We start from the raw sequence: 26,555 nt of genomic DNA on the forward strand, positions 1-26,555 counted from the left end.
GGGCACAGTTGAAAAGGGCTCCAGTGGCATCATCTTGGCCTTCATTATAAGAAGCCATATGGAGAGGAGCCGTATGGAACCATCTTGGAGAGAGAAGCCTGTTTGGGAGGTCCCGAGTGACTGCCCCCCTCCAACTTTTCCCTGAGACAATGGCTTACTTCGTGCACTGATCAAGGCCAGTCTCGCTTGACATTCCAAATTCCCGATGTGGGCATGGGACTCTGTCCTGCGAGTGAGACGGCAGAGATGTTATAAAAGCGAGTGTATTGAATATGACAAAGCTCGGCCTGCTTTCTGAATATCCACCAACAACGCTCAGCTGCACAAATGGAGCTTGGAGAGGGATGGTAGGAGGGAGATGGGATGAAAACTGAAAGGAGCTGTAGGGTAAAGGGATTCTTTTTCTAGGGAGACGTGATCATGTTTGAAAACAGCGGGGAAGAAACCATTGGAGATGAAAGTCAGGGAAGGAAGAAAGGAGGGGGCGAGTTCTTTCATGAGGTATGGAGTTGGAGGCTCAGGTGGAGAGGGTGGATTTTGAGAGAAGGAACGAGATCTCCTCTTGAGATACTGCTGGGAAAGATGGGAGGGTTGAAGAAGGGGCAGGAGGAGGGACAGACTCCAGAGGAGCAGAGGAGATTTTAGGGGGATCACCCTGACGGTTTCAATTTTCTCAGGAAAATACAAATCCAGATCATTAGGGACAAGACAAGGGGGAGATAGAGGGGGCAGGGAGTTGAAGAGGGGTCCGAAATAACCATCAAGGGCAATGGGCATGGGACTCAATATTTGAACATAGGAAGGGCGGGCTGACAGGCCAGAGTGGGGAGATAGTTGGCTCATGGGGCGATGGGTCGGGGGGCAGGGTAAGAACAAATTTGGAGGGGAAATATGTGCGTGACAGAGGCTGACACCAGCAGAAACCCGAGGAAACAACAAAGAAATGCTAAAGGAGGAAATGAGATACCAGTTGTAAAGGCCCAAATCGGAAATACATAAGCATTATTCGGAGACCAATAAAGAACAGTCGTGACCCTTTTGTTAGATAGGGAGGGCTAAAAATAGATGAGAGCAAAAAGGAAGCTTCCAATGTTTATCTAACTTCTGCCCTAAGCCAAAAATGAGTTGGGAACAGAGCCAGGCAGCGCTGAACTTGGGGTGGAAGGAAATGAAGCAGGTGTAACCTGGTAGATGCCCTGAACTGAACTCGTCCTGAGATTTACAGACTAGAGAATTAAACCACAATACCTGCAGGCCACAGGTTACCATTTTGAGGAGGCAGAAAGGTGGCAGAAAATTGGGAACTTCGAGGAGGAAAAGTCCTGGATATCAATTCCAGGTACAAACCCTATCCCACCAATCTAGCGTTCTATTTCAGAGACAGAATCGACCAACCTCAAGGGTATTTACTGAACCCCTGCTGTGCATTGAGCCTGCACTGAACTGTACAGAGATTGCAACGTAAGTAAGAGACACGATTCCTGCTCTCGAGGAGTTTCACCACCTAAGTGAATCTTCCCAAAAGCCTGGTAGATCGAGGGGAAACTTTGGTTGTAATCATTCTACTCGTCAATAAATTGTTGGAACACCCGATAAATAGCCCAGAGGTTTGTTTTTCCCAGATCCCAGTGGGTCAGTCCCTGGTCCGAATAAGTGAGACGGGGGCATGTTATTCCAATGGACACCAACTGGGGAGGAAAAGGTGCCCAGGAATTTGGAGGGTAGGATCAGACTCAACAATAGCTGTGGAAATCCGGAGTAAATGGTCAAAAGCAAACGGAATAAAACTCCGCAAGGAATAGGAAAAGGAAAGTAACTGGCTGGTCACCCCTAGCCGAGGAAGGGACAGGATGAACTGAGGGCCGAAGGGGCAGGAGAAGATTCTCAGAGTCCCCGTGGGAGACCCCCCACACACACACACAAATGTCAGAGGATGAGAGGCAGAGGAGAAGCCCCTGAAAGAGACCGAGGCCAGAGAGAACTAGGAGAGGACAGTGTCAGCAAAGACAAGGTTGGATAATGGTTTCAGGAGAAGGGGGTGGTTGACAGTAATGAAGGCAACTGAGAGGTCGAGGAGGATTAGGATGGAGTAGAGGTCAGATTGGGCAGGAAGAATGTCACTGGGTGACCTCTGAGAGGGCAGTTTCTGTGAAGACAAGGGGACAGAAACCAGATTGTAGTGGATCAAGGGGAGAATTGGAGAAAGCAGGGGGGTGGACAAGATATGCTCCTAAGGTCCTGCTGGCCTGGAATTCTGAGACTAATAATTTGTGCCAGGCATGGCAGAGGGCATGGGCAAAGCCATGGTTGGGTACAGGTCTTTCCTGGAGCCGATTGCTCCAATCACAGCCTCAAGTTTGGCCGGAGGCAGCGTCTGTGTCAGGTCATGTCATGTTACTCCTTAGGGCTTTGCAAGGGGGGAAAGGTCCCAGCTCCCTGCAAGAAGGCTAGAGATGAACTGGAGTTCCAGGAGCCTTAGAAAGAAACAGCTGACTTTTGGAAATACAGAGAAGAGGTATAAGTTGTGCCAGAGTGGAAAGGTTCAGGGCTGTGGAAATTGAGGAAGAGAAATCCTGTCTATGCCAACTTGCAACACGCTACCAGGGCGAAGGTTAGCGTTCCCCTGGCCACTGTCTGGTACAGTTAGTGCAGAGAATGAAAGCCAGCTTTGCCCTGTTCAGTCGGAGCCAAGGCTGTTGGGAAACACCCTGCCACCCTCACCTCCCCGGCCGATGAAGTCCAGAGCCAGGAATGGGCCCAAAGGAGGAGGAACTGCCATTTACCAAGTCCCACCACACCAGGAGGAGAGGACCCCCATGGTGTCAGGAGGGCAATGGGTTCAGCAGAAACTGGAGGCAGGTTCAGGCTGGCCAGGGAGGAGTTGGGTCGGGGGAGCTCATTCCTAACGATGAGGGAACCTAACAGTTCCTCCAAGTGTCCTGGTGGCCCGGAGAGAAAAAAGAGTCCTGGGCTGGGTGGGTGGGGTGCGATTTGTGTTAAAGGTAGCAGACTTCCACTTTGGGGCAAAAGCCAGGCTGCCTGGGTCCTGACCCCCCTCAATGTGGTAGGCCAGTGGTAATGGGTATTTAATAATAATAATAATTGCATTCATTAAGCGCTTACTATGTGCAAAGCACCGTGCTAAGCGCTGGGGAGGTTACAAGGGGATCAGGTTGTCCCACGGGGGACTCACAGTCTTCATCCCCATTTTAAAGATGAGGTAACGGAGGCCCAGAGAAGTGAAGTGACTTGCCCAAAGTCACACAGCTGACAGTTGGCAGAGCCGGGATTTGAACCCACGACCTCTGACTCCAAAGCCCGGGCTCTTTCCACTGAGCCACGCTGCTTCTATTTGGGTTCTATTTTTCGGTGGGATGGTCTAGGAGAAGTGTTATGTTGTAAGCATGGTGGCAGCGACACGGAAGCGGGAAAGAAACCAAGGAGGAGAGTCTGGTGAAGTTCTTCCTCCTCCCCCTCCTTTTTCTCCTCCTCTTCCTTGCCTTTCTTTTCTCCTCCTCCTTCTCTTCCTCCTCTTCCTTTTCTCCTCTTTCTCCCCTCCTTTTCCTCCTCCTCCTCTCCCTCTTCTTCTTCCTCCTTTTCCTTTTTCCTTTTCTCCTGCTTTCCTTCTTTCCTTCTCCTCCTCTTCTTCCCCCTTTCCCTCATCTTCCTTTTCTCCTCCTCCTTTCCTCTTCCCCTTCTGCTTTCTTCCTCCTCCTCCTCTTTCTCCTCTGAAATGGTGACGAGACCAGCAGAGGCCAGAGCTAAACTGGGCCCTCCAGGCTCTCGACGGGCATTTCCGGCTGTTTCCAGTAGAATCAGCACCACATCCTCCAGTCGTGGTGGAAACCGTTATTCCTGGCATTGTGTGGGTTGGTTGGAACTAACAGATCCATAACCACCGTCTTTGGGCTCGGGGCTGCGGCCGCTCAGTACTGAGGTAAGCACTGAGCCGAGTGGTATCACACCACAGCACCTGTATATACATTTGTACCAATTTATTACTCTATTTATTTTACTTGTCCAGATCGACTATTCTATTTATTGTTAATGACGTGCATCTAGCTTTATCTCTAATCTGATGACACCTGTCCACATGTTTTGTTTTGTTGTCTGTCTCCCCCTTCTTGACTGTGAGCCCGCTGTTGGGTGGGGGCCGTCTCTAGATGTTGCCAACTTGGACTTCCCAAGCGCCCTGCATACAGTAAGCGCTCAATAAATACGATTGAATGAAGGAATGACTGAATGCCTTGGCTCAGAAAGAGTCGCCAGTGCCCGATCCACCTACCTGATCTGCCTGTCGCTGCCACTGCTCTTTCCCAGCACTCCTCCGCTAGCCTCGAGGCCTCACTCACGTCAAGGAGCGCATCCTCTGCCCAGCTTGCCTGAAAATGGTTCGTCTCTCAATGTGTCGACGACCCCGGGGTGGTCCCGACAGGACTCTTGGGGAGACGCGCGTTGGCAAGGTTTTGGGGGGAAGGAGGGCAGTCCTGGGTGTGGGGCACTCTCCTCGGGTTGGCCAAAGCCAGCAGAAAAGGGCATGTATTAGGGGAGCGTCAAACCGATAAGCAAGAGCACCCCAAAGGCCGAGGCCGCAGAAGGTCGCAAGGTCCGGGTTCGGGGATGCTCCCCCCGGCTAACCGCCGCCGGCCGGGACTACGTAGAGTGCTTCTCGCCTTGTTTGATGCCCAGCACCAGGTGCAGGAACCAGTTGCACTGCACCGTCCAGCCCTTGTCTCGGCACACCTCAATCTGGTCCAGGAAGTACTTCTCCGCCTCCTCTTCGCTCTTCCCCACGGTCAGGGCGTCCCGGATGTAGGCGATGTCCTCCTTACTGGTCAGCTGGGGCATCCCCGTCATCAGCATCATGGAAAACAGGATGATCAGCAGGTTGGTGTGGTGCCGCAGGGCCAGATAAGCTCGGACACAAACATCCTAGGATGGGGGGGGGAGATAGAAAAAGAAAGAGAGAGGGAGGTTTTTGGTGAAGGGGCTCAGAGAGGCCCCTGGGATCCATGCCCTTTAAGCATTTGATATTTGTCCCACTTTCAGCCCCACAACATTCATTCATTCATTCAATCGTATTTATTGAGCGCTCACTGTGTGCAGAGCACCGTACTAAGCGCTTGGGAAGCACAACATATAGAGACGGTCCCTACCCAACAGCGGGCTCTATTTCATTCCTTTCCCTTGGCTCTATGGGCATATGTATCTTTGTAAGGCTATGTGTAAGACCGCACGTGTAAATTCACAGGAATATTCCACTGGGCAGTTATTTCATCCTGATGTAGTTTGTACTACTACTACTGCCTTTGAGATTTCTTGCTTCTTCCTCCTATTCCTTATTTTTTTTAAAAAAATATTGTCTGATGTCCTTCCATGAGCTCACTGAGGGTAGGGAACATGTGCTGTTATGGCCAGGGGCCGTGTCTAACAACTCTGATATACTGTTGCCATACTGTTGCCATACTTTTAGACTGTGAGCCCACTGTTGGGTAGGGATTGTCTCTATATGTTGCCGACTTGTACTTCCCAAGCGCTTAGTACGGTGCTCTGCACACAGTAAGCGCTCAATAAATACGATTGATTGATTGATTGTTGCATTATACTCTCCCAATGATTTATTTATATTTTTATGCTATTTGTTAAGCGCTTACTATGTGTCAAATGCCGTTCTAAGCGCTGGGGTAGGTACAAATTGATTACGTGGGACACTGCCCCTATCCTGCTTGGAGCTCACGGTCTAAATAGGAGGGAGAACAGGTATCCCCATTTCGCAGTTAATGAAACTGAAACTCAGAGATGTTAAGTGACTTACCCAAGGTCACACCGCAAGCAATCGGCAGAGCCGGGGTTAGAACCCGGGTCCTTCTGACTCCCAGCCTGTGCTCGCTCCCCTGAGCCATGCTGCTTCTCCCCCTCGGTCTGCCTCACCCTCTGGACCGTAAGCTCACTGTGGGCAGGAACCAGGTCTATCATCATCATCATCAATCGCATTTATTGAGCGCTTACTGTGTGCAGAGCACTGTACTAAGCGCTTGGGAAGTACAAGTTGGCAACATATAGAGACAGTCCCTACCCAATAGTGGGCTCACAGTCTAAAAGAGTGGGCTCACAGTCTAAAAGTCTATTAACTTTGTTGTATTGCACTCTCCTAAGCACTCAGTACAGTGCTCTGCAAACAGTAAGTACTCAATAAATACCAATCGTTCATTCATTCAATCGTATTTAATGAGCTCTTATGGTGTGCAAAGCACTGTACTAAGCGCTTGGGAAGTACAGTTCAGCAACAAGTAGAGACAATCCCTGCCCATGAGATAAGCTCCCCTACCCTGCTTGCTCTAGAAACCAAAACTCTTTCCACTGTTTGAGCTCCCAGGGAAGTAGCCAGAGGTGTTCTCTTTGGATGCTGCTATTTAATAATAATAATAATAATACTAATAATGATAGCATTTATTAAGCGCTTACTATGTGCAAAGCACTGTTCTAAGCGCTGTGGTGGTTACAAGGTGATCAGACTGTCCCACAGGGGGCCCACAGTCTTAATCCCCATTTTACAGATGAGGTAACTGAGGCTCAGAGAAGTGAAGTGACCTGCCCAAAGTCACACAGCTGACAAGTGGCGGAGCCAAGATTTGAACCCATGACCTCTGACTCCAAAGCCCGTGTTCTTTCCATTGAGCCACGCTGCTGCCATTTCCTCTCCCTCTGTGCGTCCTCTCTTTCCTAGTTGTATGTTTGGGGCCTGAACCACCAATAAATAATAATAATAATGGCATTTATTAAGCACTTACTATGTGCAAAGCACCGTTCTAAGCGCTGGGGAGGTTACAAGGTGATCGGGGTGCCCCACGTGGGGCTCACAGTCTTAGCCCCCATTTTACAGATGAGGTCACTGAGGCACAGAAAAGTGAAGTGACTTGCCCAAAGCCACACAGCTGGCAAGGGGCGGAGCCGGGATTCGAACCCATGACCTCTGACTCCAAAGCCCGGGCTCTTTCCACCGAGCCACGCTGCTTGGCTGAGGGAGATGAAGGCCAGGGATTAGCCCAGCTTGGGACACGAGGAAGGGGAGGATGGCTCACCTGAAATTTCTGGAAGTGCCTGCTGGTCTTCTTCCCGGCTGTCCCCATCACAAACAGGAAGTCCGGAGTCAGCACAAAGGGGACCCTCTCTTTGCTGATGCCCAGGAAACTTTTGTAATTCCCCAGAATGTGCCCGAAGTCGATATGGAACAGATTTCCTAGGAGAATCAATCAATCCATCAATCAATCGTATTTACTGAGCGCTTACCGTGTGCAGAGCACCGTACCAAGCGCTTGGGAAGTCCAAGTTGGCAACATATAGAGACAGTCCCTACCCAACAGTGGGCTCACAGTCTAAAAGGTAGGGAAGGGTCAGGATGGAGCACCTGTACGGAGGGTGGAGGTGAGCTTGGGAGAACAGGTATTGACTTTTAAAGGCTTTTAGACTGTGAGCCCACTGTTGGGTAGGGACTGTCTCTGTATGTTGCCAATTTGTACTTCCCAAGCGCTTAGTACAGTGCTCTGCACACAGTAAGCGCTCAATAAATACGATTGATGATGATGAACACCCATTTTACAGTTGAGGAAACTGAGGCACAGAGAAGTGAAGTGACTTGCCCAAGGTCCCACAGCAGGCAGGGCCGGGATCAGAACCCAGGTCCTTCTGACTCTGAGGCCTGGGCTCTCTCCATTAGGCCATGCTGCTCCTCAGGTCCACCCTTCCTGAAATATATATTCGATTAATCAATCAACCGATCTGTGGTATTTATTGAACTCCTACTTTATACTGAGCACTGTACTAAGGGTTTGAGAGGGTATTCATCGCTTATCGCTCTCTCTTGGTAAACAACCCTGTGTCTGTGAAAAGACCTCCCCACCCAGGGGCCTCCTTTCATTCATTCATTCAATCACATTTATTGAGTGCTTACTGTGTGCAGAGCACTGTACTAAGCGCTTGGGAAGTACAAGTCGGCGATATATAGAGATGGTCCCTACCCAACAACGGGCTCCCAGTCTAGAAGGGGGAGACAGACAACAAAACAAAACATGTGGACAGGTGTCAAGACGTCAGAATATATAGAAATACAGCTAGATGCACATCATTAACAAAATAAATAAAATAGTAAATATGTACAAGTAAAATAGAGCAATAAATCCTTGCCTTGCCCACTTTTTCAGGTACTTGTTAAGTGCTTACTTTGTGCCAAGCACTGTACTAAGCTCTGGTGTAGATACAAGACGTTCAGGTTGGACACAATCTTTGTCTCTCACGGGGCTCAGGGTCCAAGTAGGAGGAGGGAGGATTTAATCCCGGCTTTATAATGAGGCAAGCCCGTAACCTTGGCATTGTCCTTGACTCATCTCTCCCATTCTACCCGTATACAGAAGTAGCGTGGCTCCGTGGAAAAGAGCACGGACTTTGGAGTCAGAGGCCGTGGGTTCAAATCCAACTGTCAGCTGTGTGACTTTGGGCAAGTCACGTCACTTCTCTGGGCCTCAGTTCCCTCATCTGTAAGATGAGGATTAAAACTGTGAGCCCCCCGCCGTGGGACAACCTGATCGCCTTGTAACCACCCCAGCGCTTAGAACAGTGCTTTGCACATAATAAGTGCTTAATGAATGCCATTATTATTATTATTATAAGCAATCTGTCACGAAATCCTGTTGGTTCAGCCTTCGCAGCATTGCTGATATCCAGCCTTTCCTCTCCATCCAAACTGCTACCATGTTAACCTAAGCATTTACCCCATCCCACCTGCATCAGACTCCTTGCTGTCGTCCCTGCTTCTGTCCAACCCTTACCTTTCATTCAATCGTATTTATTGAACGCTTACTGTGTGCAGAGCACTGTACGAAGCGCTTGGGAAGGACAAGTTGTGCAACATATAGAGACGGTCCCTACCCGACAACGGGCTCACAGTCTAGAAGATTTGACCTCTGTTGGCAGAAAAATCACTCTTCCTTTGGATAGTCCACCAGCAAGTTCCCTGCGTGGCTCGGTGGAAAGAGCCCGGGCTTTGGAGTCAGGGGTCACGGGTTCCAATCCCAGCTCCGCCAATTGTCAGCTGTGTGACTTTGGGCAAGTCGCTTAACTTCTCTGTGCCTCAGTTAGCTCATCTGTAAAGTGGGGATTGACTGTGAGCCCCCATGGGACAACCTGATCACTTTGTAGCCTTCCCAGCACTTAGAACAGTGCTTTGCACATAGTGAGTGCTTAATAAATGCCATTATTATTATTATTACTGACTGCACTTACCTGACTCTGCTGCCCAGGTCATTTTTCTACAAAAATATCCAGTCTATGTTTCCCCACTCCTCAAGAACCTCCAGTGCTTTTCCATCAGCCTCCGCATCAAACAGAAATTCCTCACCACTGGTTTTAGAGCACTCAGTCACCTCACCCCCGGCTGCTTCTCAAACTATGTGCTGGGAGGGGTACAAAGTAATCAGGTTGTCCCACATGGGTCTCACAGTCTTCATCCCCATTTTACAGATGAGGTCACTGAGGCCCAGAGAAGCGAAGCGACTTGCCCAAAGTCACACAGCTGACAAGTGGCGGAGCCGGGATTAGAACCCATGACATCTGACTCCCAAGCCCGGGCTCTTTCCACTCTTTCCACTTTCCAGCTTCTATCTGCTGCTTCATATCTGACAGACAATCACACTCCCTACCTTCAGACATATACATATACATGTATATATGCCTGTACATATTTATTATTCTATTTATTTATTTATTTTACTTGTACATACCTATTCTATTTATTTTATTTTGTTAGTATGTTAGGTTTTGTTCTCTGTCTCCCCCTTTTAGACTGTGAGCCAGCTGTTGGGTATGGACCGCCTCTATATGTTGCCATCTTGTACTTCCCAAGCGCTTAGTACAGTGCTCTGCACACAGTAAGTGCTCAATAAATACGATTGATTGATTGATCTCCTCTAAGAGACCTTCTCTGACAGGTCTTTTCCTCTCCTCCCGCTCCCTGTGGCATCGCCCTTGACACCCGTCTACATGTTTTGTTTTGTTGCCTGTCTCCCCCTCCTAGACCGTGAGCCCGTTGTTGGGTAGGGACCGTCTCTCTATGTTGCCGACTTGTACTTCCCAAGTGCTTGGTACAGTGCTCTGCACACAGTAAGTGCTCAATAAATACGGCTGAATAAATGAATTAATCGCCCTTGCACTTGGATTTGCTCCCTTCATTCACCTCTCCCTCAGCCCCACAGCATTTATGTACGTATCCTTGATTTATTAATTCATGTTAATGTCTGCATCCCCTCCAGACTGTAAGTTCACTGTGTGACGGGGACGTGTCTACAACTCTGTTACACCAAGCTTTCTCGAGACTTTAATACAGTTCTCCCTACCTGTGTAAGCGCTCAATAAATACACTTGATTGATTGCTAGACCAAGGTGAACCCTGGGGGCTCCTTTCCTGTCCCTCCCTGGGGGATCCTTTCCTATCCCAAACTGGGGACTCCCGGCCTTGGTGTGGGAACAAGGAGATGAGCAGAAGTGTGAAGTTTGAACTGCTCAGGGGTCTCACAGCCCATCAAGCCTCACAGCAAGGAGGTGGGAGAGGAGGGGAGGGGAGGAAAGAGGCCAAGGGGATGTGGGGTGGAGGGGGAGAGGTTGGCTGGAGGTGGGGGAGAGTCTAGCGCGCCTGTTATCCCGCAGTGCTCCTCGTTGCCCCGAGCCCTGAGCCTCTCACCGGACTCGGTTATCATGATGTTGTCGTTGTGTCGGTCTCCGATGCCCAGCACAAAGGTGGCCACACAGTAGCCTGCGCAGGAGTACACGAACCGTGCCACGGCCGCCTGGAGCTGCCCCGGGAGGAGGAGGAAAGGAAGCTCAGGTCAGGTGCCGCTGCCCCCGAGGGCACAGCGCTCAAGGCCCCCAGAACCTAAGACCCCCACTAGTGTCCCACCCCTACCCACGAGGTCCCGGGGGGCCTGGGGTCTCCGTCCAGCAGTGGGAGGGGCAGCCGGGGGGCATGGAGGAGGCAGGATTTGGGGTGGGAAAAGCTCACCTTTTCTTCAATTGGGCATTTTTCTCTGAGCCAATGATGTAACACTTCATCCTTGAAGGCTCCGGTGTTTCCCACAGTGCTTTGCTGGATCTTAGCAATTGTGGTCGCGTCCTTGACGATCTCAATCATTCCTAGAGCCCAGGGGTTGGGATCGGGGGGCAGACAGGGAAGAGAGAAGTTATCCCCGCGCACGGTGCCCCTTTCCCCCGCCAAACATCCTAGTGTGACGAGGTGGCACCACCGCCCTTCCTTGGACGGCAGCCCCCGTGTCAGAGGGCAGTGGCACAGTGGAATTCCCCTCTTCCCATTTTAATGGTATTTGTTAAGTGCCTACTATCAATCAATAAATCAATCAATCGTATTTATTGTGCGCTTACTGTGTGCAGAGCACTGTACTAAGCGCTTGGGAAGTACAAGTTGGCAACATATAGAGACGGTCCCTACCCAACAGTGGGCCCACAGTCTAAAAGGGGGAGGCAGAGACCAAAACCAAACATACTAACAAAATAAAATAAATAGAATAGATATGTACAAGTAAAATAAATAAATAAATAGAGTAATAAATATGTACAAACATGTATACATATATACAGGTGCTATGGGGAAGGGAAGGAGGTAAGATGGGGGGATGGAGAGGGGGACGAGGGGGAGAGGAAGGAAGGGGCTCAGTCTGGGAAGGCCTCCTGGAGGAGGTGAGCTCTCAGCAGGGCCTTGAAGGGAGGAAGGGAGCTAGCTCGGCGGATGGGCAGAGGGAGGGCATTCCAGGCCACGGGGATGACGTGGGCCGGGGGTCGATGGCGGGACAGGCGAGAACGAGGTACGTACTATGTTTCAGGCCCTGCTGCGCTAGATACAAACTCACCAATACATAGATAGACACAAACAAATTTGCCAACTTGTACTTCCCAAGCGCTTAGTACAGTGCTCTGCACGCAGTAAGCGCTCAATAAATGCGATTGATTGATTGATTGATTGATTAATCAGGTAGGACAGAGACCGTGTCCCACATGGGGCTCTCGGTCTTAATCCCCATTTTACAGATGAGGTAACTGAGGCCCAGAGAAGTGAAGTACCCAAGGTAACAAGGCAGAGAAGCGGCAGAACCGGGACTGGAACATGGGTCGTTCTGACTATGTGCTGTCAGGCCTGAGCTCTAACCACTAGGCCATGCTGCTTCTTGTGTCATTTTCCTCCCCGTCATTTCCCCCTCTACCATTTATTTTACTCTAACTCCCCCAGAGACTGTCCCCAAGGGCAGAGATCAAGTCTATCAACTCTACTGTATGTTCTCGCCCAGGGGCTTAGGACAGTGCTCGGCACGCAGTAAGCGCTCGATAAGTCAATCAATCGCATTTATTGGGCGCTTACTGTGTGCAGAGCACTGTACTAAGCGCTGGGGAAGTCCAAGTTGGCAACATATAGAGACGGTCCCTACCCAACAGTGGGCTCACGGTCTAGAAGACTAAGTCTAAATATCAGTCTAAATATCACGTATTGGCTGATTGATTGTGAAGCAGTGTGGCTTAGTGGCTAGAGCACGGGCCCGGAAGTCAGAAGGACCTGGGTTCTTATCCCTCCTTCTCGGTGACCCTGGGCAAGTCACTTAACTTCTCTTTCCCTCAGTTACCTCTGTAAAACGGGGATTAAGTCTGTGATCTCCAGGTTGGACACTGACTGTGTCCACCCTGATTAGCTCGCGGCGGCCCCGCTCCAGCGTCGCTGGATGGGCTCTCCTTGGCGCTATAATAATCATCATGATACTATAATTAATATTAATATAATTACTATAATAATTATAGTGTTATCATTATTACTATTAAGTGGCGGAGCTGGGATTTGAACCCATGACCTCTGACTCCCAAGCCCGGGCTCTTTCCACTGAGCCATGTTGCTTGGGATAGGGAAAGGGAAAGGGAATCCCCTCCCCACAGCGCCTGTATATATGTATATATGTTTGTACATATTTATTACTCTATTTATTTATTTATTTTACTTGTACATATTTATTCTACTTCTTTTGTTAATATGTTTTGTCTTGTTGTCTGTCTCCCCCTTGTAGACTGCGAGCCCACTGTTGGGTAGGGGCCGTCTCTATATGTTGCCAACTTGTACTTCCCAAGCGCTTAGTACAGTGCTCTGCAGACAGTAAGCCCTCAATAAATCCGATTGAATGAATGAATGAATGAATTAGCTTGCATTTATCCTAGGACATAATACAGTGCCTGGCACAGAGTAAGTTCTTAACAAACACCTGTCCACATGTTTTATTTTGTTGCCCGTCTCCCCCTTCTAGACTGTGAGCCCGTTGTTGGGAAGGGACTGTCTCTATATGTTGCCGACTTGTACTTCCCAAGCGCTTAGTATAGTGCTCTGCCCGTGGTAAGCGCTCAATAAATACGAGTGAATGAAATGAATGCTGTAAAAAAAATACTGTAAAAGAGAACAAAAAAATCCCTCCTAAATTATGATAATAATAATAATAATAATAATGGCATTTGTGAAGCGCTTACTATGTACAAAGCACTGTTCTAAGTGCTGGGGGGGATACAAGGTGATCAGGTTGTCCCACGGGGGGCTCACAGTTTTAATCCCCATTTGCCAGATGAGGTAACTGAGGCTCAGAGAAGTTAAGTGACTTGCCCAAGGTCACACAGCAGACATGTGGTGACAGAGACACGGCAGCACAACCTGGTCAGAGTGTATTGAACTGACTAGGTGTAAGTGCCTTTTGGCTTGCCATTCTCCCCCTCTAAACAGTAAGCTTATTGCGGACAGGGAATGTGTCTGTTTCTTGTTCTACAGTACTCTCCCAAGAGCTTAGTACAGTGTGTTGCACACAGTAAGCACCGAATAAATACGACTGAATGAAGAAATGAATGAACGAAATCACACAAGCTAACTTGGCTTCCCCCTGTGGCGTGGTGGAGCCGGGCTAGCTGTAGCCCGCTTGGCCTTCAATCAATCAATCAAACAATCGTATTTATTGAGCGCTTACTGTGTGCAGAGCACTGTACTAAGCGCTTGGGAAGTCCAAGTTGGCAACATATAGAGACGGTCCCTACCCAACAGCGGGCTCACAGTCTAGAAGGGGGAGACAGAGAACAAAACCAAACATATTAACAAAATAAAATAAATAGAATAGATATGTACAAGTAAAATAAATAGAGTAATAAATCCGTACAAACAGGCCGCCAAGGGGATTTAGGACAAACCAACTCACCCCTCTTCTCCTCTGAACCCACAAAATTTCCATCCCTCCCCGAGCCTTCCCCTCCCACGAGCCTCCCTCTGCCCTCCGGCCTCCCTGTCCCCGGCTACCTCCCCCTCTCCTCAGCTCTCCCCATTTCTCCAGGCCTCTCCTCCTCCCCATTTGCCAAGGTCTTTCCCTCTTCCTAGCTCTCCCCCTTTATCCGGGCTTCCCCTTCTCCCCAGCTCTCCCCGTCGAGAAGCAGCGTGGCTCGGTGGAAGGAGCCCGGGCTTGGGAGTCAGAGGTCATGGGTTCTAATCCCAGCTCCGCCACTTGTCGGCTGTGTGACTTTGGGCAAGTCACTTCACTTCTCTGGGCCTCAGTGACCTCATTTGTAAAATGGGGATGAAGACTGTGAGCCCCACGTGGGACAACCTGATCACCTTGTAACCCCCCCAGCGCTTAGAACGGTGCTTCGCACATAGTAAGCACTTAACAAATCCCATCATTATTAGTAGTAGGATCTCCCCAGGCCTCTCCCTCTCCCCAGCTCTCCCAATTTCCCCTGTTCTCCCCGGCTCTCCGGGCCTCCCCATCTCCCCAAGCCTCTCCCTCTCCCTAGCTCTCCCCACTTCCCCAGACCTTCCCCTGTCCCCAGCTCTCCCCCTCTCCCCAAGCCTCTCCCTCTCCCCAGCTTTCTCCCACTCTCCAGGTCTCCCCTTCTCCCTAGGCCTACCCCTTTCTCCAGGTCTCCCCCTCTTCCTGGGCCTTCCCTCCTCTTCCCCAATCTGGACCCTTCCCCTCCTCCCAGGCCTCCCTGTGACCCCCTCCCACCCCCATTGTCTCTCCTTCTCCCTAGGCCTCCCTCTCTCCCTCTCTCCCTCTCTCTTCACCCCCTCATCTCTCACCTCCCTCTCTCTCCAGGCCTCCCTCTCTCACACTGAACCTCTCAGCCCACACTTGCCTCTCCCTCTCACCCCGGGCTTCCCCATTTTCCCTCAAGTTTCCCTCTCACCCTGAACCTCTCTGCCCACCCCAAACTCTCCCCCTTCCCAGTTCACCTCCTGCTAGCCATCTATGATGTTCCAATGTTTCAATTTTCCAGGCCCGGGGCCAAGAGATGTCACTGGGTTCCTCCCCACCCACTCGCAGCCCTCCCGTCCTAACCTCCCCTGTCCGCCCTCCCCACCCCTGACCCCCCAGCAGCCTGTCGGCATCTCCATTTTTCTAGCTATCGCCCAACTGAGAGAGTTCTCACTGGCTCCCGGAGGGCGCTTACCTATTTTATCTCCCGTGGAAATGCAGCCATAAGGCAGCAGACACAAGTCCAAAGACTCCGTCTCCCAGATCGACTCCATAATTCGTAGGATCTAAACGGCGAAACCCAAGTCAAGAAAGCTTTCTCGGGAGGAAGCGTGTGTCTCCTCACGGTTCTCACCAGGATGAGTCCCGGGACTCCAGGGGACATACTCACTAGCCTCTAAATCCCCTTGATGTGCAAGCGGAAGGAACACCAACTTTTCGCCCCCTTTTTTAGGGGATGGTCCCGACCCTTTCTCCTCACCCAGGCCTGATAACATCCCCTGCCTTTTCCCCTAGGCAGCAAGGCCCAGACCCGCTGAATTCTAGGAATGAAGGACGGAGACACCCATATCTCCTAGATGAAAAGTCCCTTGAGGGCAGGAATTGGATCTACTAACGCTCTTGCCCTCTCCCAAGCTCTTAGCACATTGCTCGGCACATATTAGGCACTCAGTAAATACAGTTGATTGATATTTGCTCTATTCCCACAGGGGAACCTGAGTGGCGTTCAGGGAATTTCGTGGCCATCCCGTGACCCTTCCAAATCTGTGGCATTTTCTAATAATTAATAATAACAATAATAATAATTTGGAAAGCACTTACTATGCAACCAGCACTGAATTAAGTGCTGGTACAGATACAAGACAATCAAGTCCCACGTGGGGCTCACAGTCTAAGTAGGAGGAAGAGCAGTAAGCTCATTGTGGGCAGCGAATGTATCCGTTTATTGTATTGTGCTCTCCTAAGCGCTTAGTACAGTGCTCTGCACACAGTAAGCGCCCAACAAATACTACTGAATTGAATGATTAAATGAACACTTATTGAAGCTCCATTTTGCAGATGAAAGAATGGAGGCACAGAGAAATTGAGTGACTTGCCCAAGGTCACACAGGCAGGTTCAAGGCAGAGCCGGCATTAGAACCCAGGTCCTCTGAGTCCCAGGCCTGCGCTCTTTCCAATCAATTAGCCAGTGGTATTTATTGAGCGCTTACTATATGTGCAGAGCACTGTACTAAGTGCTTGGGAGAGTACAGTACAACAGAGTTCTCCTGAAGGAAGCCATTCTGGACTTGTCTGAGAGGACCCTAGAGAGGGTGGGAAGTGGCTGGAATTTCGCAGGGAGCTGAGATTCACCACGACACTGAGCCAAATTTCAGTTGGCCCGTGACCGTAATGCAGATTTCCCTAGCGGGATCTACCAATCAATCAATCAATCAATCAATCAATCAATGGTATTTATTGAGCGCTTACTATATGCAGAGCACTGTACTAAGCGCTTGGGAGAGTACAATCCAACAGAATTAGCAGTCACATTCACAGTCCGTAGCAAACTGGGTTCTAATCCCGGCTCTGCCCCTTATCTGCTGGATGACCTTGGGTGAGTCACCTCCCTTCTTCTGTGCCTCAGTTACCTCATCTGCAAAATAGGAATTAAGACCGTGAGCCCCAAGTGGGACTTGTACTGAGTCCAACTTGATTTATCTTGTACCTACCCCAGTACCACACACACACTTCCTCGGGGATCACCCGGAAGCCAGGAGCAGTAGCTACTTTCAAACTTTCTGAGCCCCGGGGATTGAACCGGAGGAGTCAGCTAAGATGAGGCAACCTTGAAAACTCCAGTCACCCAACGCACATTCTGACTGTAAGCTCGTCGTCAGCAGGGAATGTGACTGTTCATCGTCGTATTGTACTCTCCCAAGAACTTAGTACAGTGCACACAGTAAGCGCTCAATAAATACGATTAATTGAATGAATGATGATAACTCACGGCCTAACTCATGTTCATGGCCCCCTTTCTTCTTCCTCCTGCCTGTCATTCATCAAAGCATCTGTCTCCCCTACTAAACTGAGGGTACCTCTAAGGCTAGGGATCGCATCTACTAAATCGAATGGGCTCTCCTGAGTGCTCAGCACAGAAATCCGCAGACAATCGGAGCTCAATAAGCGCCACTGATTGACAGCAGCAGCCTGGGGCCACCCCAGTTCCTAGAGCGGGCGATCCCATCCCCTGAAGCGCGTTGGTACGGCCGCGGAGGGGAAGGCGATCCGGGCGGTCGTGCCAACCTGTAGGATGAGCATGTCCTGCCGGAGGTCGTCACCGTGCTTGAAGATGACCCCGATGGTCTCGCTGGACAGGGCCGTGGGGTCGGCGCACTGGAACTCCAGCCAGAGGGGCTTTTTCTTGGAGGCCATCACTTTGCATTTTTCAATCTGCAAGGCACAAAGTCCGTCCGCCCGCCGGTCCGTCTGTCTGTTCCAGAGTCAGGGCCCGGAGTGCCGCTCCTTCTCTTTCCTGCCCCAGTCCGCCAGGTAGTCTAGTTCTCTCCCGCCCGCCTCACAGGTCTCTCTTCTCTTCATGCCTCTCTCCCCACCCTTACTCTCCCCTTAGCAAAATCCCTTGGCTCTCTTCTGGCTCCTCTCTGCTTGCCAAATAATTCTAGGAGCCCCCTGGGGCTTGCCTCCTCACTGGATTTAGGCCCAAGTATGGCCAGTGTCAAAAATCAGGAAAACTCAAGTCCTGATCAAGTTCCTGGGCCAGAGGAGAGTGATGCCAGCATTCCTGTTAGCCCATCTCAGTGCTCTTCCGAGTGCTTAGTACAGTGTCTGCACACAGCAAAAGCTCAATAAATGCCATTGATTGACTGACTGATCTCCCCCACTTGTCTCTAACAAATACAATCACCCAGCTCCTGCCATTGACTCCCCTCCACCCCCAACACACACACATACACACAACACTCTCTCTCTCTTTCTCTCTCTTTCTCCTGGAAGCCAGCAAACCATACGGGGCTTGCAGGAAGCCATGCAGGGCCGGTTTAGCCTCTGGAATTGCCCTCAGGATAAAACCCTCCATTTGGAATGAGGAAGGCTTGGGACAGGCCTGGGGGATAGATATTTACCACCAACTTTCCCGCCTTCAAGCCTGGATCATAGGGAACTCTGAAACTGTCCGGAAGGTGGGAATTCTGCAGGTTTTCAAGCTTCTCCTTAAGTTGAGCAACGACTGGATTGGGCAGAAAAACAGAAAACAGAAAAGTTCTGGTAAGTGAATTTGAGAAATGATGTCTAGATGCCTCCTACACCTGCCCTAGATCTCAGCCCTTAGCAGCTAGGACGGGAGCAGATGAGATTTCTGTCTTTTCAAGGATCGTTCCACCTGAACCCAGGGCTGACAGAGCTGGCAGGAGGCACCACCAAGGTGCAAACGGGGGACTATGTAGCAATGTTTTGTGGGATCGGAGAGCCCATCCCATGTGCAAAGAAGCCCGAGAAGCGGTTAAGAGAATAATTCCAGTAGCATTTGGGAAATGTTTAATGCCATTTCCCTCTCTCCAGGGAAGTCCTGGTTTTCCCTGAATTCTTGGGGTGAGGGGAGGGGGTAGCTATTCAGCCTAGATTTCCTAGAAGAACAGGCTGCTGTGTGGGTTTGGAGCTGAAAGCATCACTGGATCCAGAGAAGGTACAGGAACAGGGGCTGAGATTCCTCCCTGAGGGTCCTTGGGTTGAAACCCGCTTGACAACTGGCAGGCAATGGGGAGACGGGGAGAGACGGGCTGCTTTGCTCTGCTTGCCCGAACGGGCCCGGGGCTGCAGGAAGTCCGGGCCATGGCCACAGGCCTCGATCTTGTCCATCTCGCCGCCAACCCCTCACCCACAACCTGCCTCTGAATGCCCTCCCTCCTTATGACTGACAGAGGGTTACTCTCCCCTCCTTCGAAGCCTTATTGAAGGCACTTCTCCTCGAGGAGGATTCCCTGACTAAGCCCTCCTTTCCTCATCTCTCCCTCCCTTCTGAATCTCCCTGACTTGCTCCCTTTATTCATCCCCACTCCCAGCCCTACAGCACTCATGTACATGTCTGTCATTTTTTTGTGGGTATTAATGTCTGTCTCCCCCCTCTAGACTGTAAGATCGTGGTGGGCAGGGACTGAGTCTGTTCTACTGTTATGCTGTATACTTCCAAATGCTTAGTACAGTGCTCTGCATGCAGTAAGAGCTCAATAAATACGTCTGACTGACTGACTGTCTGACACTATTTTGCTGAACAGCTGGATGGTTTTCCAGCTTCTCTGGGCACAAAGACCCACGAAGAAATGAAAAGCCCCTGAGTGGGAAGCTGTTCAGGACAGCCTGCATGTGCAGAAGTGTGAAAGAGAAGGAAGATTTTCCGGGGTAATGGCATGCCGCCAGACCAGAGATGTCGGGGTCCAGGTGGGCCACACCCCTTACGCTCATGGGGTCACCACTCATGGGGTCACCATTTAGGGAGTCAGAGCCCTTGTGTCACAGCTCTCGGGGTTGCGGCTCTTGCGGTCGCATCTTGGAGTCACTGTTCTCAGGGGTCACGGCTCATGGGGTCACGTGCGGTCACAACTTTTGGGGTCGCAGCTCCCGGGTTACATCTTTTGGGCCACACCTCTCTATGTCACAGATTTGGGGGCTTTGGGGTCAAAATTTGAGGGATCCCAGTTTTCAGGGTCACAGCTCTCAGCGTCACAGGTCTTAAGGTCACAGTTCTCGGGGTCCCAGCTCATGACTGTGAGCCCGTTGTTACGTAGGGGCCGTCTCTATATGTTGCCGACTTTTATTTCCCAAACGCTTAGTACAGTGCTCTGCACACAGTAAGTGCTCGATAAATATGATTGAATGAATGAATGAGGTCACAATCCTCAGGGTCAGAGCCCCTCAGAGTCACAGCTCATGGGGTCAGAGTTCCTGGGGTCACGCTCTTGGGATCACAGCTGTCAGGGTCACAACTTTAAGACTGTGAGCCCACTGTTGGGTAGGGACTGTCTCTATATGTTGCCAATTTGTACTTCCCAAGCGCTTAGTACAGTGCTCTGCACATAGTAAGCGCTCAATAAATACGATTGATGATGATGATCCCTTGGGATCAAAGTTCTCAGGTCACAGCTCTCGGGGTCAGAGCTCTCAATGTCACCTCAGGAGGTCACAGCTCTCAGACCTCCTCAGAGGTCACAGCTCTCAGAGTCACGGGTCGTGGGGTCTCAGCTGTCAGGGGTCACAGCTGTTAGGGTCACAGCCTTTGGGCTCACGGCTCTCGGGGGGTAACAGCTCACAAGGACACAGTTTTTGGGATCACAGCTCTCCCTGCCACAGCTTAGAATCACGATTCTCGGGGTCACAACTCATCAGGTCACAGTTCTTGGGGTTGCAGCTCTTGGGGGTCACACCTCTCAGGATCAGATCTTGGGGTGATCGATCGCAGGGTCACGGCTTTCAGGTGGGCATGGACAGTGGGCCCTGAGGGATACTGACCCGGCTTGGGAATCCGCGGGCGCTGCTGGAAACCAGAGAGTCTTAGGAGAGGGAAGAGAATACTCTCAAGGCTATAGGGAAGCCCAAAGCTCACAGCGAACGACCCCTCGCCATCTCGACCAGGAACGAGGGACGGAAGAGACTGACTTGGGGGGGTCTCCGTTGGCCGGAGGAGAGTCTTTGAGCCAGACCAAAGGCCAGAGGGAGCCGCGATGGGCGCTAAAACAGTGTCGGCTTGGGGAAGGACCAGCAGGGAGCTCGTTGAGGGCAAGGAACGTATCTGCTGTACTGTTCTACTGAACTCTCCCAACTGCTCAGTTCAGCGGTCTGCACATAGTAAGCACTCAATAAATACCACTGACTGACTGACTGACTGACATTCCCTGTGGTCTGAGGGGGCAAGAAAGGGGAACTGGAGGCCCTGCTGAGAGCTCACCTCCTCCAGGAGGCCTTCAAGGCCCTGCTGAGAGCTCACCTCCTCCAGGAGGCCTTCCCACACTGAGCCCCTTCCTTCCTCTCCCCCTCGTCCCCCTCTCCATCCCCCCATCTTACCTCCTTCCCTTCCCCACAGCACCTGTATATATGTCTATATGTTTGTACATATTTATTACTCTATTTATTTATTTATTTATTTTACTTGTACATATCTATTCTATTTATTTTATTTTGTTAGTACGTTTGGTTTTGTTCTCTGTCTCCCCCCTTTTAGACTGTGAGCCCACTGCTGGGTAGGGACCGTCTCTACATGTTGCCAATTTGTACTTCCCAAGCGCTTAGTACAGTGCTCTGCACATAGTAAGCGCTCAATAAATACGATTGATGATGATGATGAACCGGAGAAGAGAAAGGGGAACCGTGCGGAGGGGCGGGGGGCCGGACGGAATGGCGAGCCGGATGGGGCCCCGACGTTGATGTGTGGCCGTACCTTGGGGGGTGACGTCGTACTTGTCGGCGGAGAGCGACTTGATTTCGAGCGTCAGCTTGTGCAGCAGGCGGGTGACCTGGACTTGCCTGGTGAAGTCTTGGAGCATGGCTTGGCCGCATCCCCGGAGGTAGGCCTCCAGGAGCACCGCGAACCTCTGCTGATAGTGAGGCGACTGCGCGATCTCGCTCCGCAAGAACCAGAACAGGAAGTGGCCGATCCTCTTGTTCTGCGGACGGGAGGTCACCGGGGATCAGGGGAGGGGCCGCCCTGGGGACCCCGCGCCCCGCCGGCCGGACCGGACTCACCCTCAGACCGCGCCTCAGCAGGAATCGGGCCAGGGCGCTGTCGTGGTATGGTTCAAACTTCACGGCCTGAAGGGAGAGCACGAGACGCACGGGGTTAGCCATCACGCAGGGGCTCGGACTCCCCTTCGGAGCTGGGAAAGGGGCCCTTGGCCAGGGGCGATGAATCAGCCGGATACCAGATCGTGCCCTGGATTCTCTGTAACCATGTTTTCCCAACAGCTCCTCCTTCTCCCATGGCATTCACCATCCTTCCGGGCAGGGCAACGGGTAGGGTCCTCTCCCTAGCCCGGGCTCTAGGGGCCTGGGCTGAAGCCACGCTGATGCCCTGCTGGGCCCCGCGGGCCGGGCCCGCTTGTTGGGCGGCCACTGGCACAAGGGACTCCATTGCCCTTCTGGCCTGGCACTGGGATCAGACATTACGAATAATTAGCTCTTTCATTTCCTCCAAGAGGCCTTCCCTAAGTCCTCATTTCGAATAAATAGTTCTTTCATCTCCTCCAAGAGGCCTCCCCTGACTAAGCCCTCATTTCCTCTTTTCTCACTCCCGTCTGAGTCATCTTACCTCCTTCCCTTCCCCACAGCACCTGTATATGTGTATATATGGTTGTACATATTTATTACTCTATTTATTTATTTATTTTACTTGTACCTTTCAATCCTATTTATTTTATTCTGTTGGTATGTTTGGTTCTGTTCTCTGTCTCCCCCTTTTAGACTGTGAGCCCACTGTTGGGTAGGGACTGTCTCTATATGTTGCCAATTTGTACTTCCCAAGCGCTTAGTACAGTGCTCTGCACATAGTAAGCACTCAATAAATACGATTGATTGATTGATTGATTGATCCTCGCACTTGGATTTGCTCCCATTTTCACCCCTCCCTCAACCCCACGGTGCTTACGTACGTATCTGTAATTTATTCATATTAACATCTGTCTCACCCTCTAGACTGTAAGTTTGCTGTGGGCAGGGACTGTGTCTACCAGTTCTGTTGTACTGTACTCTCCCAAGTGATTAGTACAATGCTCTGCACATAGTAAACACTCCTTAAATAGGAGCTCTGCCCCCGGTTAGGAGGCATGGGGAATGTGCCCTGCGCGGGGCAGAAACTCTCTGCAGGCTGGTAACCAATACGTTTTTACAGAAAACCAAAAACAGACTTTTTTATTATCGTTCTGACAGTCTTCTCTTGGTGAGTTTCCTACGGTTTCGCGTTGCCTGTATCCTGCTAAGCACAGAGTCCTCGAAATGGCTCCCTCTCCCCGGGCACCCAAAGTCTTAGCCTAATTCCCACTCCCCATCCCTTCATCCCCGCTATCATTCATTCATTCAATCGCATTTATTGAGCGCTTACTGTGTGCAAAGCACTGTACTAAGCCCTTGGGAAGTACAAGTTGGCAACATATAGAGACGGTCCCTACCCAACAACGGGCTCACAGTCTAGAAAACGGGCTCACGGTCCATCAAGACGCAGCAGGGGCCTGGTGGAAGGAGCACGGTTCTGAGAGACGGGCGACCTGGGTTCTAATCCCAGCTCCTCCACTTGTCCGCTGTGTGACCTCGGGAGAGTCACTTCACTTCTCTGGGCCTCGGTTCCCTCATCTGTAAAATGGGGATTCAGACTGGGAGCCCCACTTGGGACAGGGACTGTGTCCAGCCCAATTTGCTCGCATCACTCCAGCGCTCAGAATGGTGCTTGGCACATAGAAGCGCATAACAAATACCATTATAATTATCATTATTGCCACTTGCCAGCTGTGCGACACCGTGCCTCTGTCTCTTCATCTGCAAAATGGGGATATAATACCTGTTCTCCCGCCACCCAAGACCCTAAACCGGGGGTGGGACAAGGACTGGTGTCTGATTAGAGTTTATTGTATCTTTGCCAGTGCTCAGCACTTAACAGATACCCCAAGGATTATTATTAGGGCTAGTTTCTGGGGCCATTGCTAGCCCAGGCAGCTCTTTCCACAGTGGCTATTCAGAAGCCAGTGACTCACTAGCCGAGGTTTCAGTTACACAGATGATTGAAAAACATTTACAGTGGCATAACCAGGCAGGGCGGTTCAAGCATTCTCATTCCCTGCCCACCTTACCCGGCCAATATGGAGATGGGCTAGTCATTGCAGTGTTTGTCAAGTTCCCTAATGGAAATGATGCTGCTGTGGGTATGTTTTTGTGTGTGTTTGTGTGTGTGTGTGATAGTTGTTAAGCACTGGGGTAGATACAAGGTAATCAGGTTGAACACACTATCTGTTCTTTTTTTTTCCCTCTCAAATGGTATTTGTTAAGCGCTTGCCATGTGTCAGGCACTGCTCTAAGTGCTGGGATATAGATACCAGATAATCAAGCTGGATACAGTCCACATGGGACCTGTATATATGTTTGTACATATTTATTAATCTATTTATTTATCTTACGTGTACATATCTATTCTATTTTTTTTTTGTTGTTAGTATGCTTGGTTTTGTTCTCTGTCTCCCCCTTCTAGACTGTGAGCCCGCTGTTGGGTAGGGACTGTCTCTATGTGTGGCCGACTTGTACTTCCCAAGCGCTTAGTACAGTGCTCTGCACACAGTAAGCGCTCAATAAATACGATCGATTGATTGATTGGGATTCGCAGTCTTAATCCTTGACAGAGAGGTGACTGAGGCATAGAGAAGTAAAGTGACTTACCCAAGGTCCAACAGCAGACAAGTGGCAGAGCCGGCATTAGAACCCAGGTCCTTCTGCCTCTCAGGCCATGCAGCTTCTCAGGGTTTGGAAAACCCTTCCTCTAATGAAATCCACAAAGCCAGTTCTTCGGACAGTGAACCTTAACTCAGTCAGTCAGTCGTATTTATTGAGCTCTAACTGTGTGCAGAGCACTGCATTAAGAACTTGGGAAAGTACGATATAACAGACACATTCCCCGCTCACAGTGAGCTTACAGTCAGAAGAGTGTAAGATGGACATTAATATAAATAAATAAAATAAATTAATATAAATAAATAAAAGTACGCAAGTACTGTGGAGTCTTTTAGACTGTGAGCCCACTGTTGGGTAGGGACTGTCTCTATGTGTTGCCAATTTGTGCTTCCCAAGCGCTTAGTACAGTGCTCTGCACATAGTAAGCGCTCAATAAATACGATTGATTGATTGATTGATTGTGGAGCTGGGGTGGTGAGCATGAATAGCAGAGAAGCAGCGTGGCTCATTGAAAAGAGCACGGGCTTTGGAGTCAGTGGTCATGGGTTCAAATCCCGGCTCCGCCAATTGTCAGCTGTGTGACTTTGGGCAAGTCACTTCACTTCTCTGGGCCTCAGTTACCTCCTCTGTAAAATGGGGATTAAGACTGTGAGCCCCAGGTGGGACAACCTGATCACCTTAGACTGTGAGCCCACTGTCGGGTAGGGACTGTCTCTATATGTTGCCAACTTGTACTTCCCAAGCGTTTAGTACAGTGCTCTGCACACAGCAAGTGCTCAATAAATACGATTGATTGATTGATTGTATCCTCCCCAGTGCTTAGAACGGTGCTTTGCACATAGTAAGCGCTTAACAAATGCCATCATTATTATTATTATTATTATTAATAGAGGGAGCAGATCAGGGCGACAGAGAAGGGAGTGGGAAAAGACACCCCATGTGCTCTGGACTTGCCCATGGCTACTCGGGGGTGAGGAGCGGATGAGGGGACTGACTGGAGGTTGCCAGAAAGGAAGTCCCAACCTCACAGTTGAAGAATAATAATAATAATAATGGTATTTGTTAAGCGCTTACTATGTTCCAAGGACTTTTCTAAGCACTGGGGTAAATACAGGATAGTCAGGTTGTCCCACGTAGGGTTCACAGCCTAAATCCTCAGTTTACAGATGAGGTAACTGAGGCACAGAGAAGTTAAGTGGCTTGCCCAAGTTCACGCAGGAGACAAGTAGCGGAACTGGGATTAGAACCCATGTCCCTCCCAAGCCTGCATTCTTTCCACGAAGCCACGCTGCTTCTCGTGAAGAGTGAAGTGTGAAGAGTGAACTTGGTGAAGGGTTGGGCTAGACTGTAACCTCCTTGAGGGCAAGGAGTGGGTCTACCAGCTCTGTTGTATTGTACTCTCCCGAACGCTTAGCCTCGCGCTCTGCACTTAGTAAGCGCTCAATAAATAGCATTGATGGATTGATTGGTTGGCTAAACAATGGCTGGAAAGTTAATGGGTGGGAGCTCTGACCTCACTGGGGTCACCGGTCAGATGAAGGCCGTTGGGTTGAGGCTGAGCGGATAAGGGAGCAGCCCAGTATAAATTAATTTCTAATCCGCCTACTTTCCTGCTCAATGCCAGTGACTCTCACATCATCCTACTTCCTTTCTCCTCCTCCTTTCAATCAATCAATCAATCAATCGTATTTATTGAGCGCTTACTATGTGCAGAGCACTGTACTAAGCGCTTGGGAAGTACAAATTGGCAACACATAGAGGCAGTCCCTACCCAACAGTGGGCTCACAGTCTAAAAGGGGGAGACAGAGAACAGAACC

At 50.4% G+C, this 26,555-nt stretch overlaps 1 protein-coding gene across 1 annotated transcript in view; it reads right to left on the reverse strand.

Moving 5' to 3' along the window:
• The window catches only part of PIK3CG (phosphatidylinositol-4,5-bisphosphate 3-kinase catalytic subunit gamma), a 38,168-nt gene that overhangs the window by 8,103 nt on the left and 3,510 nt on the right, over positions 1-26,555 (reverse strand). The window contains 9 exon segments of the mRNA XM_038741338.1: positions 4,286-4,932; positions 7,083-7,240; positions 10,733-10,844; positions 11,051-11,181; positions 15,517-15,607; positions 17,607-17,753; positions 18,443-18,546; positions 21,748-21,973; positions 22,053-22,118. Coding sequence (XP_038597266.1) covers positions 4,654-4,932; positions 7,083-7,240; positions 10,733-10,844; positions 11,051-11,181; positions 15,517-15,607; positions 17,607-17,753; positions 18,443-18,546; positions 21,748-21,973; positions 22,053-22,118 — 1,314 coding nt within the window. The 3' untranslated portion in view covers positions 4,286-4,653.

This window comes from Tachyglossus aculeatus (genome assembly GCF_015852505.1).
Source record: "Tachyglossus aculeatus isolate mTacAcu1 chromosome 12 unlocalized genomic scaffold, mTacAcu1.pri SUPER_6_unloc_1, whole genome shotgun sequence".
Lineage (NCBI taxonomy): Eukaryota > Metazoa > Chordata > Mammalia > Monotremata > Tachyglossidae > Tachyglossus > Tachyglossus aculeatus.